The 16,808-nt window shown below is 41.9% G+C and overlaps 1 protein-coding gene across 1 annotated transcript; it reads right to left on the bottom strand.

The window, feature by feature from the left end:
- Nucleotides 1–6,612: 6,612 nt before the first annotated feature.
- On the bottom strand, nt 6,613–15,949 carry LOC149245159 (sucrose synthase 2-like). The gene is made up of 3 exons (XM_089437314.1): nt 15,806–15,949; nt 7,129–7,527; nt 6,613–6,975 (listed from the first exon to the last, which is right to left on the bottom strand). The coding sequence occupies exons 1-3, from the start codon at nt 15,947–15,949 to the stop codon at nt 6,613–6,615; spliced, it is 906 nt and encodes a 301-aa protein (XP_089293440.1).
- Nucleotides 15,950–16,808: the final 859 nt, after the last annotated feature.

The following is a 16,808-nucleotide window of genomic DNA, read 5'->3' on the forward strand; positions in this document are numbered from 1 at the left end:
ACGAGCTGGAAGGCCAGAGCTCGGCAAACGTTTCATATTTTACGAGTCAGAAAAGAGCTCAAAGATGACTCGTCTTTTGAGGAACGAGTGATAAACAGGGATAGCAACTGATTCCAGGTACAAATTGGAATTTTCAAATCACGGCAGTGTCACAAGGATGGCTAGGTGAAATCACTCTTCGCAGATGTTCCTCAAAATGGGTAAACACACAAATGGAAGTGAATGATCGGCCAAATGACGGTGGAGGTGACGGTGCACAAACACGACCAAGGCTTTTATGGCTGATGAATTTATGATCTCAGAAGGTTGTTTACCGGGATAGGTTCTTTTTTTAGATAAAAATGAGCTTAAACTCTGGAGGGAACATTGCTCACTGCTTTTATTTATTTTTTAACGAGCATGAAGACCGCGTTAAAACTGCTCGGATCTTGCGTTTATTTTTTAACGAGCATGAACCATGTGCTAAAACTGCTCGATATACCAGTCATAAGATAAGAATGCCTCCTCTAAGGATCCATTTTTTATAGAGCTTGCGCCTTACCACAGTTATGCTCCAACTCATCCTTCCTTTATGTAAGTTCCGAAAACGGTTAATCTTAAAACCAGATAAATAACCGCCCCTAGCTTGCACTCCAAAAGGTTTGCATGCCCCCAGGTATAGGGTAGGATTTCGAGGCTGCCCCTCCTCTCCCCCACCTCTGCTTTTCTTTGGGTGTTCACAACTACTTGTCATCTTGCCAATCTAATGTTAACGATACTAGTCTTCTCGTTATTTTAAGGGGTCTTACGCGGTACTTGTCTTCCCGTCGGCCCAACTTTTAACGAACAGCTATTCGTGACAAGAGAAGAACACTACTCAAAGACAAAACATTGGTATTATTGAGGGAGGCTTGCCTCTTTCTTATTATCCGAAGAGGGTTCTATTTGCTGCCGCAAATCAATCTCTTTCTTCGGCGATGTCTATCATTGGGTTACTCAAAGATGGTTACCCTATGTCACAACAATAGAATCTCTTTCTTTGGAGGCTACCCCTACTTATCCTTCAAAACATTTGTTTTAATGGGTGAGGCTTGCTTTTCCCCAAAGATGGTTACTGCTTGTTGCAATAAGGGAATTCCTACTTGGGCATTGCCCACTTCTTTAGACAAAGGTGAATGACTCTTTTGCCAAACACATAACTTTAACAAAAGAATATTATTCCAGAACAACCCCTCTTCCATCCACGGACGGGGTACGGACTAGTCATATTCTTCTGCGGAAATTCTACCTTATACCCAGGGTTTCTTCTGCCCGAAGCAGACCAGGGTGCATGCCCCCTGGGTTCCAGTCTTTCTTTCTGAATCACTCGCACTCATCGGGAAGGAGGACTGGGGGTGGAGGCATATCTTGAGTGAACAGACCATTTAGGATTGGTATTTGACTATTTGCGATGCGAGATCCCGGAAATGAAAGTTGGTCTACGAGCTTGACCATCCTTCCTTCGTGTGGAAAACACATTACTCTAAAGAGTGAGGAGACTATCGCTCCCATGCAATAAATATAGTCACGTCCAAGGAGTAGGTTATAATCCAAGGGTCCTTGGACGACCATCACGTTCATATTAACGGTCTTCCGTTTCAATGTAACAGGCACATTGGGGAGGATCCCTAATGGTCGACTGGATCCTTTATCAAAACCTGAGAGATTTCTTAACTCAGGTAAAAGCGCCGGGGAACCCAGTGCTTTCCAAGCAACAGAGGAAAGGATACTCACAGACGCCCCTTCATCAATGATAGTACCAGCCATAATCATTCTATAGATCTGGACAATGATTCTGAATGGTATACTGGCTGGTAACCGGGGTCTGCCTAGTTGATTCCAATCAAAGGATACAACCAGGTTGCTTGGTGGTGGGACCGAATATACGGCCGGGTATGACCCTGATGATGTTCCTTCCTGCGATAAAGGAATGGGCGCGTTGCCCTGACGCTCATCAGAGTCGGTGCTAATGAAAAGAACCTGGATGGTGTCATCCTTATTCTCTTCAGTGAGGGTGTCGCATGAAGATGACTCTTCGGCGACGGTGTCATTTGAAGATGAAACTTCTGAAGGTAGAACCGGGTCAACTGCCGTATCGACCTTTGGACTTTCGTCCGGTCTGGATTCAGTAGGTTCATTTTCAGTGACTGACGCTTCAGCCGACCACTTGAGCGGGCCAGCTGTATTTTCAACCAACGAAGGACTTGGCACGAGTTTTTTGTATCCAGGAGGAAGTTTTACCGGTGAAACCGGACGATCTTCCAAAACTCTCTTCGCTTCGTCTAAGAAGGGACAACGGTGGATGGCATGACTTCCTTTACACAACTTACAGGGGAATCTTACTCCCCCTTTTTGTCTTGATCCTTCACTTTCGCTGGTTGACGGAAAGCAATCAACCTGATTGTCAGAGGTTGATGCCCCCGAATTGTGTAGACGAGGGGACCAGTCCCTTAGTATCCGGGGAATACAGGGACAATCTCTGTGGAAATGGTCTCCTCTACATATGACACATGGCGATTTAGGCCCGGTCTGTGCAGTGTGTGGATTTTTGTCAGATGCCTTTTGCTTGCCCCCAGTCACCTTAGGCTCCTTCTTCTTCTTCTCCTTCTTCTCCTTGGGAGGCTGACTTTTGCCGGCTCTACCTTGCGAAGATGAAGGATTGGAGGAAGAGTTATCAGAAGTAGAAGGCTGGTGGGCAGCTCTAGACTGATCTAATAGTTGACTCGATTGATCAGGAACCATGGTGGCCTGAACTACATTGGTCGAGAACAGCCAAACTGGCAGGCCTATTGTCAGTCCTGGAAGCGACAATGTGGCCATATGGGGCGCACCAACTTCTCCCCAAGAGGAGAAGGGACTAGGACTTCCATCTTGTGGACTTCCTTGGTTGGGGCGTTCCATGTTCTCAACTTACAGATCAACGCGGGAATGAGAGGTGATTATGTTCCGTTTAAAATGAATTTTATAACGACGCTTTATTAGACACAACTTTGCTTTTTCATGTTTTAAGAGTCGAGAAAAAGCTAAAGATGACTCTAGTCGCCTTCGATGTATTAACGAGCCCAAAGTGACAAATGCTCGGTTGGACTTTTTCAGTTATAGAGTTTGAAAAAGGCCAAAAGAAACTGCTCTGGAGATCTAGGCAGAGGGTGTGCCAAACCTTTCGCGAAACCACAGAATACGTTTTACGGTACGGGTGGTCGATCTTCGTGAATGCTGTGTTCACTGCATCGCGATCAGTAGGGTGGCCGACACGGCTTCCTAAGGATAAAGGCTTTATTCCTATAGGGGTCTCCCAATATACTCGACGGTACGCGGGAGCACAAGTCCGTATTGATACTTATCGCTTCACCGTGGAGGAATCACCCAACCACTCAACGCTAAGATATCACGTTTAACGACGCCGGAACACGTCTCTAGCTTAGACCTCTATGTGTTTGTGTTATGTTTCAATGTGTTGTTATGTAAATTCAATTCATTTTAATGTTGATCTTGCTTAGCAGTTTTCCTTTAAGGATCACCACAAGATGTATATATACAACTTCCTAAATGCAATCTAAGATGAGAAGCAAAACTTTTCAATCTTTCAACTTTGAAAACCTTAATCTACTGAGGGAAAAGAAAGACATCAACTTTTCACACAGATCATAGAACACACACTAAATGCACTTTTTCCTAAATCAACATGCAAACTGTCAATAATGCACATGCACAATGCAGATATTTCTTTTCTTTATCCTTAATGTTGATGTAAGACAAAAAGGAAACTGTTGTATAACTTTGAATCTAATTTCAAGCGAAAGTAAACAAGCTTGTCCAAAATCAAAAGACACCTTAAGATCGACTTGTTTAGACACTGGAAATGTATAGATTCAAACCACAAAATGAAAAACAAACAAACACAAACAGCCATGAACAGTAATAAAACTAACTCTTAAGATCACGACGACACTTTTACAGTTCAAGATCTAAGAGGCCACAGCTATACTGGTTTGCTTTTCACAATGGGAAACTGTAACTGAAACAAGATATACTGAAAGAACAATCACAGTTTCATCACACAACTGAGGCGGAATAATGTCAAGGAAAGTTGATTTACAGCAAGTACAAATGACAAGCAATCAGCAGCAAAACAACGGTGAAAACAGGGCCAAGACTCAGTAGGAAACCTCAGCAAGACACTGGCTAACTGGTCCAGCGCAGGCTTTGGTCTGTCAAACTGACTCTCAGCGCAGTTCCCGAAGGGAGTACCTGCGCTGAAATGCAGACTGCCTTTGGGCAGCCTGCACTGAGACACGAGAGTTGCGTTTACAAGGGTTTCCGGGTCATAAAAAGCTCAAAAATTCACTGTTTTTGCTGAAATAAAAAGCTATAGGTCAAGTACAAGATAAGGGATGATCAAGAGGATGAAAAGCTATCACAAAGAGCACAAGAGTCCTTGTGGATCAGCTCTTCAAATCATAAACTTGCTCAGAAACTGAGCCAGAGCAGCTGCCCTCTACTTTGCAATTGAAGGTCTCAATTGCAGTTCGATTTGGTGCTCTCCTTGTTTATGAGATGAATAGCAAGAAACACAATAAACCAATAAGATACTAGGTTTCCCCAGCGGAGTCGCCAGTTTGTTGTGGGGAAAAGTATCCGACTCAGAATGACCCTATCCCTACTCTAAGGGTGATAGTTCCTTAGCAACAACTGAAAGTAAAGCTTTGATATTTTTCCTTTATGAAAGTACAGAGAAGGAAGAAAAGATTGACCAACCGATGTCTTTCGCTTTTGTCGATCCTGTCTTCTCTCTTTGTCTCTTGTTCCTAGCTCCTTGCTCCCTTTGCCGGCCCAGCTACACAAAGATCCTGCAAAAACAAGAGAGGGAAACTACAAGAAACATGTACTCATAACTGATGCATGGATTAGAATGAATCAAATATACAGATAAAAACAATACATCATTGCAATACAAGTATATAGGAGAACATCAAAGCTTTATTGATAGAAGAAAAAGGTTCTGAGAAGGTTACAACCATAAATGGCTCCAATCCAGCAGCACCTCCCCAGCAGCAAGAAATCTCCTCTTCCCCTCTATAAAAGCAATCACCCAATAGCTCTAACTGTAAACCAACAACACTTCCTTGCTTTGCACAAAATTCCAGCCCTCTCTAGACCTCATAGAAGAGCTCTATATATAGGAGATTTGGAGAAAGGATGAGTCAGCTTGAGACTGACCTAAAGCTGCCTTGTGTCCTTTCCCTCTTCAGTTAAACTTCAGTTCTTGAGTCCACTTGGAGATCCTTGCTTCCACATGGAGATCAAGTACCTCTTACTCATCATAGGGCGAATTCCTTGAACCAAGTGTCAGTTTGGAAGCTTCCTGGGCAGTTGACACCTTGCAGAATGACTGTGCCACTTGGCCAATCTCGCCCAGCGTAGGTAGCCTTCATTGGTTTTGACTTTCAGCGCAGGTACAAGGAGGAGCAGTTGACATTCAGCGTAGATGCTCAGTGGAGCAGCTGACATGATCCAAAAATAGCCTGTTTTTGAGTGTTTTCAGGTGGAGAACTGATAGGAAATGCTGTGGTTTGCTGACCTTGTTCCTCTAGGGGTAAGAACAACATGTTTAGGGACTGAGGATCCCTTTAATTATTGACATTTCATGCTCCATGCTGCGAGGCACAAAAATGTCTATAACAACAAAGCACACATTAGACTTGTTGGCATAATGACTAACCCAATTCACTCTATTACCATAAATATAATAAAAAAAATGCAATAAAATAATGAGAATGGTGGATTAAGTCAAATTAGGAGGTTGAATGAGCCCATATAATTATCCATTTTTGGGGCTCATCATCACCCCCCACTGAAAGTGTTGCTCATCCTCTCAGCAAGCAATCTATCTCCTCATCTTTGACGGCCCTGGTGGCCTCCCTGTCATGCTAAGCTTCTGAAGTGATGTCCTCTTCTCGGTCATGAAATCATGCTTCTCTCTCTGCTTCTTCCCACTGCCTGCTCCTTTTCCTAGAGAATTCTCAGATTTGGTATGATTGTGCAAGTATATTCAATCAGATGGAGGCAATGGTGGTGAAAGGAGATGAAACCAGTGGAGGATGGAAGAAAAGAGTGGTTACATGCCTCCTCAATAGAATTCAAGCTTCAAATCCCTCTCCATAATCGATTCTAGCCTGCCCAAAGGCTCTACAGGATGTTTCTGGTAGAAATACAGAACTTCCTGTAGAAAGTCCTGTAGCTTCATGTAGAAGGTTGAATCATGACTAGATTATGTCTGAACCCTAAAAAAAATGAGTGTTCATGGAGGGGATGGATGTGAGGATGCCTGGGAACTTGGTAGGGACGCTTCTGCTTGTGTTGGGAGGCCCCCTTTTCGCATTGTGTTCCTGCAACCTGCAACAATTTCCATGGATTAAACTTGTTTTTTTTTCCTCTCTGTTTCTTCCTTCTTTTCCTATGTGAAATCAGAGATGCAACTAAATTTCCATCACTGTAATTGCCAATAATCAGATCAAGCTGACCTTTTATCTTTGCCATTACTTCATTTAATACATCCTTTGAAAATCTTTCCAAGTAAGGCCACACATCAAATCAAGAACCCCATTTTTGCAGAACTCCTTTTTCTGTTCTAAAGGGTACCCAGAGTATCCTTGAATGTTGTGTTCCACCAATTCTCTCAATTCGTTGATTGCATGTTGTACCATAGGCCTCAGGAATCAGTCGAGTCACCACAATAATTTCAGGTTTGATGTCCAACCCTTGATGTTTCATTCTCAGCAACATTTCATTCTCCAATGCACGAACTTGATCAAGTATATACACAACCTGTCCACCAGTATCCGACATTCGTAAAACATTTGCTTGGCTAAAATAACCCTGAGGTGAAAGAATCACAACATTAAAGACCATAGGAATCCTTCTTAGAAATGTTTCTAAAGTTGATGGATCAGGGGCCTGCAGAGTCTCCAAGAGCAAATTAATCATATCCAAGACATGTTCTGCATTGTCTCCCCATCCTTTTTCCAATCCCATTTCTTGTAATTTGTATTCAAACTCTGTATATGGTGTATTCTTGGGGAACTTTTTAAGATGTTCCTCTGCCTTTACCAAGACTGAGCGTAGCTTGGACAAACTTTGTATTCTCTCATTCAACATCAGCTTTTGGCCTCTGTAGCTGTGTGCTCGAAGGAAACCCAGCAAGGGCTGCATGCTTTCTCTATCATGGAATAATCTTGAGTACAAATACTGATTGAGAAATTGAACTCCACTACCAATTGAAGGTGGCCGTGTTGGGCGAGGAAAAGATTCATTGAAGGGCTTAAGGTCTAGCTCCAATGCATATTTATCCTTGACACTTTCATCCCCAAGGTGCTCCTTGAATTCCAAATATTCAGCCACAGAAAGTTGTTCAAAAACAAGTTCATCAACATTGACATCGACATAATCCCACACACCGGGCCTTGGTCGTACTGCAAGAACAATCCATGGTGGAAGAATGATGGCCCCCTGTGTGGACCTTAACACATCTCCAAATAGCCCATCTTTGAGCGTTTGAAGTTCATCATTCTCTCCCAATACCTCTGTTAGTCCATCTAATAAATGATGAGGCTGCAAAATCTTCTTCCCTTGTGCTACATATCTCTCTTCAGGCTCCAAATTTGATGAAGAAAAAATCGGGATTTTCTACTTTGAAAGGCTTTGCTATACTTCTTTGTAGGATGTATTCCTGTAGAAACACATGTAGAGTGCCCCTGCACCTCTGAGCGAGCCTGATACGCAGAAAAATCTCAAGGACAAGTAAAAAAAATCAATGGAGAACGATAGGTTAACCAATTGTGCACACTTCAGTTGAGGATGTGGAAAGTGCAGATGAATAGCAGTTCGTGAGTTTCAGCCGATCCTTCTTTAGTTGCTGCGTGATTTGTGGTGAGGTGGAAAAAAAATGTGCTGGCCGTGAAAACAGAAGTGCTGCCACAAATCGTCATATTTCCTACCTGTGATCACTCCATCAATCATGTTGAAGGTCAAATAGCCACCATTACTTGTTTCCCAATTTCCTCCTGAGATGGCTGAGCGCACGTGTCTTACTCACCCACCGAGCGTTGTTGAACTAGATGAGGGTGGCCAGTTAGTTGGCCACCAATTTTTTTAATCCCAACCATCTCATTGCTCATGCTATTTCCGAATTACATTCATGCCATCATAGGAATGAGTTTTAGTCACGTACCTGAAGTCAAATGGCTGCTGTGAGGTGCTTTTTGCTACTGCACGCATCTGTTTCGGTGGTTGCATGATGGCTCCTTTGTGATATAAGCTCTTTTCTGTCTAATGTGTGGTTATTTTGGTTGTGCAAGTATCCTCTACCCAGATCTAAGCTGCAGGAGTTCATTTCCACGTTCAGATCTGCACCCTCAAGCTCCTACTGCTGAATTTTCACAGGACCAAAACTTGTTTTCGCCATTGCTCACGAACAATAGATTGGATCGATCTGAAACTTGTTAAGCATGTTCCTATCATCATGATGCACCTCCCACAGGAAAATTGCGATCAATGGATGCACAGATTTAGAGAAAAATGGAAAATGGCTGAAGATTTCAGAGATCAATTTCTCGGAAACCATGCATCAGAATTTGCTGAAACTGCTTGGGTGGGTTACTATCACCCATATGCATCTCCCCATCAAACAGGTTTTGAAATGGATGCACGGATATGGAGAAAATGAAAAAATGGATGAAGGTGATGGAGGCTGATTTCTTGGAAATCATGCACCAGAATTGGCTGAAACTGCTCAGCCATGTTGCCATCACCCCTGTACAATTCCCCATAAAAAGTTTTTTCAAATGGATGCATGGTTCTCAAGTTAGGGCAAAAACAAATTCTGTTCTATGTATTTTTTCTTCAAACCATTCTGCATGTTTTTGCATGGTGAAAAAGAATGAGCTTGGGTTGTGATGCAGGCATGGAGATGATGGAGGAGGAGTTTGAAAATTGCAGGAGGACTTCTGAACCCTTGAGGAAGCTAACATGTTTGCCAAACTACTTTTTTTCAATCCATTTTTAACTTCTTGTAGTTTCTACAGGAACTTCCTGTAGAAAACACAATTTTGAGGAAAGAAGCACAATGACATGGAAAAAATGATGGAGAAGGGTGAGGGATGGAAACATGGATGCTTGCAGGCCTCATGGACATATTCCCAGCCTTTGGGTCTTCTTCAAAGATCAATTTGGCTTTTTTGTAAGCTTCCTGTAGAAGACACAAAACTTCCTGTAGAAAACACAGTTTTCATAAAAGAAGCACAATGAGGTGGAAAAAATGATGGAGAAGGGTGAGGAATGGAGACATGGATGCTTGTAGGCATAACTAATAGATTCCAAGCTTTAGATTCCCTTCCAAAATCGAATCTGGGTCGCCTGAAGGTTCTACAGGATGTTTCCTATAGAAATACAGAACTTCCTGTAGAAGGCACAAAAATTCCTTTGTCTTTGTTTTGAGTGATCCTCGTGACCTGAAACGTCCTTGCTGCAACCTGCAATTATTCAATCCAAATTAGGTTTATTTTTCTTCTTCTTTTTCTCTTTTTTTTTGAAAAACAACTAGGGCGGCTCATCGAGGTTTTCACCCTAATTTCCTGCCTTTGGCGCCTCCAAGGGAGGTTTTCACCCAGAGATCTTATTCTCTTTTCTCTTTTTTCCCAACCCATTGACTGCCTCATGGAGGTTTTCACTCAATGAGCAAATCTAAGGTGCCTCCGAGGATGTTTTCACCTTAGATTTTTATTTTTCTCTTATTTTCATTTTTTTCTTTTTTTTCTACCCTACCCTACTTGAAAAAAAAAACATTTTCAAGTATAAGAATACTTCCAATGGAGCCATGTGCACATCGATATTAGAGGCAAGATTATGTGAAGGCTCAAAATGCATTCTTTGACAGGCATCCAGATTTCAGAGACCAAATGATCTGACTTTGAAGGGATCAAACATAGTTGAGGAAGAGAGTACCGCTGCAACTTAGTGACCGTCTGAAACCATATTTCAGTATAGCTTTGATATCCTTGGTCCTTTTGCTAATCTGGATCATGTTTCATGTCACCTTCTGTCATGACCTTCACATCTTCCTCTTTGTGCTGATTTTTCTCTTGACTACATGGAGGGTTTGATGGTAACCATGAGGGAGCTTTCTTGATTTCTGCTCCTGATGTGTTCTGTTCATCAAGTGCAGCCCATGGTGCTTTGATCTCCTCTTTTCAATCTTCTTTTGCCTTTGGTCCTTCAATGTTGTCAATATACTCTCTGTTTTGCAATACTCTTCCTAAGCTATGGTGAAGATCATCGAGCTCAAGAGGAGTCATTTGGACATGTTATGCCTCAGCTTTGCAATTGGGTTGAGCTATTCGAATGTGCGGGTTTGGAAATGGTGGTATGGGTAGTTGAGCGGGGTGTATATTTGAGATGGATGTGGATGGGGTTGTGGTTGAGCAGGTGGTGGAGGTAAATGAGTGGGATGAGAGATGTACTGGGGCCTCCACCCCTGATGAGGTGCATTCCACTAAGGCTGTGGCTGAGCATAAGAGTGAAATAAATGAGAAACTAGTTGGGCATAATATGGATCTGTGAAGGAACAAGGAGGAGGTGTGAACTAGGAAGGATGAGCAGGGGGGCCCCACGAAGGCATGAAAGTGGCTTGATAGGGGTCATAATAGGTCTGGGATGTCCCTTGCATTTCCTGCTGGTAAGGTATGGGTCCATGTGGCCTCCTTTGGTTCAGATAATAGAGTGATTCAGTGGCTCCTTTGGCTCTCTGATATGCAGTTTTGATTCTAGGTAAGGAAGGGCACTGATCTGTAGGATGGTATTCTTCACAGACAAAACACACTTCTATGGAGTACAATGGACATTCGTTCCTAGGATGCTTTCTAGTGCACCTAGAACAAAAAATGGCCAAAGCCCTCTTGGATTCCTCTTGCTTCCTTTGGATCCGTAGGGTATCCAATTGCATGGCAAGAAATTGCCTCACATCACTCTTGAAATCTTCCATCTGATTTTCAAATTCATTTTTGGACAAGGCACTGCTCCCAACATTTCTTCTTGTAGCCATTTACTCCAGTGGAATGGTTTCTTCTTCTTCTTCCCTTGAGGTTCTTCAAATATGTCTTGCTGTCCCCCTAAGGTTCTTTAATCATAGCCATCGAAGAAGAGAGAATGTTGGCTGTGTGAAGCAGTGGGGGTGTTGTGCAATCATTTTTCTAACTTATCTCTACTCTTACAAGGCATGAAATGAAATCTTTTTGGTTGATTTTTGCTTCTTTTCTACTTCTACCTGCAAAACTGAAATAGATTGAACTGCAACTAACTATCTTGCTAAAATGAAAATGCGGAATTGAAATGAAAGCAGGAAAGGACTAATCTATTTTGCTCAAATGAAATTGCAGGAATGAAATGCTAGTCTATGCTTGCGGAATTGAAATGCTAATCTACTCTTGCAGAAATGAAATTGCAGAATTGAAATGCTAATCTATGAAAGCAGGAAATACTAATCTACTTTTGCAGAAACGAAATTGCATAATGGAAATGAAATAAACTACTTAGCAGAAGGTTGTAGTAGAAAATAGAAGAATAACAACAATCACCAATACTCTGACGCTTCCCCGGCAACGATGCCAAAAAGATGGTGGGCTCCAGTATTGTAGCAATAATGCTGCAACTCCTGGGACTCCTTTCTTTACTTTTATCAACCCGGTAGTTCGTAACAAACTTGGAAGCGACGGTGCTGTATGCACAAGTACTAGCTCTTGCCGCAGTTGTCACTTGGTCAGCTGGCACAAGTCCGCTAGGGGCTTAAGCCAACTTCTATGAGCTCTTAGAAGAAGCTTTTTAACTGATGGATGAAAGCTAACTCAAAGGAAGCTAATCTACTTGCGGAAAGAAATTGAAAGCCAAAAAGTAACGCAAACCCTAGCAAACCCTAATTCTACCAGCTAGTCCTACTGATGAAAAGGAGAGAACGCAAACTACTGGAAGGGATGCCATTACTTCTATGAAGGTAAAATACCTGTGTCTAGACTACCTCTACCTAAAAAAAACATCCTTTTGTATTTTTGAATAACTTGTCACAATTATTATGCATACATTTTAACTGTTTTTGACTGTGCAGAGGTGGATTGGCGAGAGGAAATGCTTGGAAGAGGTCGAGAAGGTTCAGAGAGGGCCTAAGGGGTCCCTAACACCCTTCCAGAGAGTTTAACAGAGTTTGGCTATCAAGAAACCTCATTCGTGAGCTTCTACAGGAAGTCTGCAGGGGTTCTACACGATGTTTCGAGAATTTCTACATGATGTTCAGAAATTTCTACAAGATGTTTAAAAATTGGATTTTGGAGGATGGGTGAGTGAGGGAAGATGCATGAATGGATATGGAGGTAGGATAGGGGTCTGAAGTGGCCCAGGGACTGGTCGATGGAGTGGTGAGGAGGTGTAAATAGCTAAGTTGGCTCAAAGAAGGTTGAAACAATGATGTACAAAAACTAGGGTTATGTGAGAAAATGTGCCAAACATGAGGTAAGGAATCTAAATAGAGGGTGGAGTGGATGGTGCTGATGGAGAACAAGAAGATGAAGGAGTGGTACAGGTGCCTTGCAAGTCGTTTTTCCAATCTGAACCAACAAAGACTTGTAAATTCAAAGACCTAGTTACATTGACCTAATATGCTAGCTGCGAGTAAAGCGAATGAATAGAAGTGTGACCTGAAATGAAACCATGTATTTTAACTCATGCAACTAAGAAAAAGAAAGTTTGAACTTGTAACCAAATTCTACACATGAAAATCAAACACTAGTGATTGAATGGCAAAGCAAAATCAGTGTTTTTGTGGGCAGCTAAGTCATCCTAGTCACAGCTCCTGATCCCACTGAGGGAGAGGTGAAACCATAGATGTTTGATGGCCCTTTTCTTGAAGCTTTCTCTGTTAACAACTTATCAACTAAATCTGAGCATGAAAAGCTATTTTACTCATCAAAAACAACGTAAATAACAAAACAAGATTTAAATCTAAATAGCAGATTTTATTCTAAGAATGCAGGAAAGACACATGAAAGTAAACAAAGGAGGTACTGGGCGCTTGAGATGGGCCCAACCCCAAGAGCTACAGCCTCCTAAGAGAGATTTAGAGCTGGTGCAAAGCTGGATTCATCTTTATTGATCAAAAGAAATGTTACATTCCAAAAACTATCCACAAGGAGAACTTGAAAATGTGCTGAAAGCAAAGCTAATCCACTGCCTAAAAATCAAACTACAAAATGACTACAAAATTAAAAAAAAATGACTAACTACTGGATAACTGAAATGAGGCCCTAAGCCCTCTTATTTATACAAATTGACGACCCCAATAGTCCTCCTAAACTTTAGGGACTTGACTGCCCAAAACTTGCAGTTAACAGCAGTCCTACTTGACTTGCTTGGCTGCCCTTGTGATAATTGATTTGGTGGCCTTTGAACTCCAAGCTGATGGAGGAGAATTCGAGGTAAGGGCCCATAAATGAAGGGGACACCTTCCTACAAATCCTCTCCCTTGTTCTCCCACGAATTTGGCTGCCAAGTGCTCATTAAAACCTTCAATTTTGTTTCCAATTTGACCAAAAAGGCTACACAAAGCACACATTAGACTTGTTGGCATAATGACTAACCCAATTCACTCTATTACCATAAATATAACCAAAAACATGCAATAAAATAATGAGAATGGTGGATTAAGTCAAATTAGGAGGTTGAATGAGCCCATATAATTATCCATTTTTTGGGCTCATCAAATACAATGGACATGATGGTCTGCATGCGCATCTGTCCATGTGGGTAAACGCATATGGTAAACAACTTGTGCGGATACACATGAACTGCACGTTGGGAAATATAGTCAATAAGCATGTGTTGGGAGGGAAAATGCACGAATGGTTCCTCAAGTTGGAACAACAAGGTTTGGAGAGAATGAGTGCAGAGAAGGTTATCCACGTGGAAGCATTTATCGAGATGTGCTGAGCACTAAACAAGGTATATAATGCACAGTAAAGTGATTGGGACCTGCACATACCTACATTATTATGGGATTATAGGATGTCATGCAAGAAACTGAAGAGACAGACACCTTTCCGGCTAGTCTAGGGAGTGGAAGCCATAATTCCAATGGAATACATCATGCCTAATCTGCGCATAGCAGCGCTCACAAGTATGATGGACCATAGATCCCTAGAGAAAATACTCGTGCAGTTGGAGGAACTCAAGGAAGAATGATTTCTAGTTGGCTTTCACCAACAGGTACAAAAGTAGCGCGAAAAGGCATGGCACGATTGACATATTAAGTTGTGAACCTTCAAGGTGAACGATTTGGTGTTATTGTATGATAGTAAGTTTGATAAATTTGCTGGAAAATTCAGAACTCATTGGCTGGGACTGTATGTTATTAAGGAAGTCACAGATGGAGGCGCAATGTAGTTGGTAAAGTTAAATGGAGAACCTTTCTCAAGAAAAGTGAATGCCAGTCAATTGAAGCCATACACGGGTGGCCTGGCTATCTAGCTAGCCCACCAAAGTATAGTGTTAGCACTCCAGGTAGCTAAAAGGCGGTGTGGAACTATAAAAAGATGTAGGGAATAAAGGAGAAGATACAAGGAACCAGTACAGTAGTCTATGAATAGCGTGTGCAGGAGATACAATAGGCAACTTCTCAGTGCGTTGTTGATCTTGTAGTAGTACAGATAGATTTTGGAGGTCTCCGTGTGAAGATCGGCACACTGAAAAAGTGACTCAAGGGTGAGTCACAATGTTTGTGTTGGGGTCTTGTTGGGTGCGGGATCCCCTAAGGCAAGTTTTGGGACTTAAAGCCCAGATTTTGACCAAATGCAATGTAAAGACTCCGCATTTTGTAGGTGTGAAGCGTGAAGATTGTAAATGAGTGATAGGGTTGTTCACCCCTCATTTTTGTAATGTAATGTTGACTTTAGAGATCTACCCATGGTTCGTGGACCATGGGATTGTATAAATAGAGTGAGGCTCTAGGTTGTAAATAAGTTAAGTTAGGAGAAGTAAGTAAGATCTAATGATGAAGAATTGATTCTTATCTAAGTGTAGAGTCGAGCTTAGGGTCATAGAGAAGGAGAAGGCTCTGCAACTGAGTGCGTAGAGGCCTAGTAGTCTACAATTGAGTTCGTGGACCCCTGTAGCTGAGTGCACAGGGCAGGTTGAGTTTGTAACCATCGGAGAAGTAATAAAGAGAAGCTTTACATCATTTTTGTGTATCCTTTTCCTGTTTTGTGCATTGAATGTATTAGATATAAATTTCATTTCTAATGTTTATATGATGCATGAACTTATATGAATCTGTTGATAAAGTGAATAAAAGAGTAAGTATCTCTTTAAGTGAAGATAACTAACTGTTATAAGAATATAAGCAAATATGTGGTGTAACTTAGCGAGGTAGAGTAGATCATTGCTAGGATAGTGCGAAGTCACCTTAGCCCCTAGTTAGGGTTTCACGAAGGTGATTATAATAGAGCGCGAAGCCCTTGTAGGTCAGGATAGTGTGTGAAGTGACATGTGCGAAGGTATTTATAGTTGGACTAAATCGACCCCTCAGACATCTCAAGGGTGCGGAAACTTGGTTCTAGCATCCCCCCATACTGCTTCTGGTAAGACCTCAGTCCATGCTCCACGGGCTGTTGCCAAAAAGGATAGTGGTACAGGGATTTGTTTGGCTAATTAACTTAGAACCTGGGTCAAGCCCCCTTAAGCCAACACTTACCCAGTTAGATTCGTCCATAGGCTCAATAATGCGCTCTTCAAGCATCTTGTCCAACTCTAAATGGACCTTTTTTGTGTATTTAGGATTAAGGCAGTATGGCTTCTTCTTAATAGGCTTCGCTTCCAGCTTCAAGGTAATCTTCATCATGCCCAAGTCTCCTATGATACCTTTCAGGTCTGAAAATTTTGTAGGAAGCAAATCCTGATACTCGTGGAGCAACTTGATAGCTTTATCCACTCTGGCATCATCCTAGTAATCCCCTATATTTGCAAATTTCGTCTTTGCTTTAGTACCAATGTTCACTTTCGTAGTATTTAATGGTGCAGTGATGTCCAGGTTCTCTATCTATGGACCTTGAATTGTGCAATGGCCTTATGCTTATGGAATATTAATATTTCACGGATCCTCATCTTCCCCTTCAACAATTACATTATATCATTCCAAAGCATGGCGTAGTTGGGTTCTCTAGTCTAGCTGAACTAGCTCTAAAGGGTCCTGTGGTATTCTGAAGATTGTAGCCTTAATCTCCTGCAACACTTCATCAATGCTTTTGAACCCCTCTTCAAAACCGAAGGTCATTAGGAATCATTCCCTTAATATATCCCACTCTACAATGCCATGGTAGAGCCCCGTTTCCAGGTACCAATTCATAGGGAATACATCTAGAGTGCGACAGAATAAGTGCACCCATTCTGTCTGCAGCTCCATTCCATAAACTTCAGTCCATTTGGATAAATGATCGCACGGATCATTCCTCCCATCATATTTCTAAGTCAGCCGAACTTTTGGGCGACCAAATCGCAACCTCATTATTATCCTATAATTGTGACATCTATCAAAATTGTCTTTGTGCGTAACCCACCGTCGTTCAGGCGTACTACGCAGTGCCAGATCCAGCGCTTGAAAGCGATGATCCTCAAGTAATTCTCTTTCAAAATAATCCAAAAACTTATCTACATCGGTTAAACCATCATAATAAGGTAAATTTCTTACCACTGATGAC

This window comes from Pinus tabuliformis, chromosome 7, assembly GCF_031772625.1.
Source record: "Pinus tabuliformis cultivar Carrire ecotype Pingquan chromosome 7, CPIR1, whole genome shotgun sequence".
NCBI classification, from domain to species: domain Eukaryota; kingdom Viridiplantae; phylum Streptophyta; class Pinopsida; order Pinales; family Pinaceae; genus Pinus; species Pinus tabuliformis.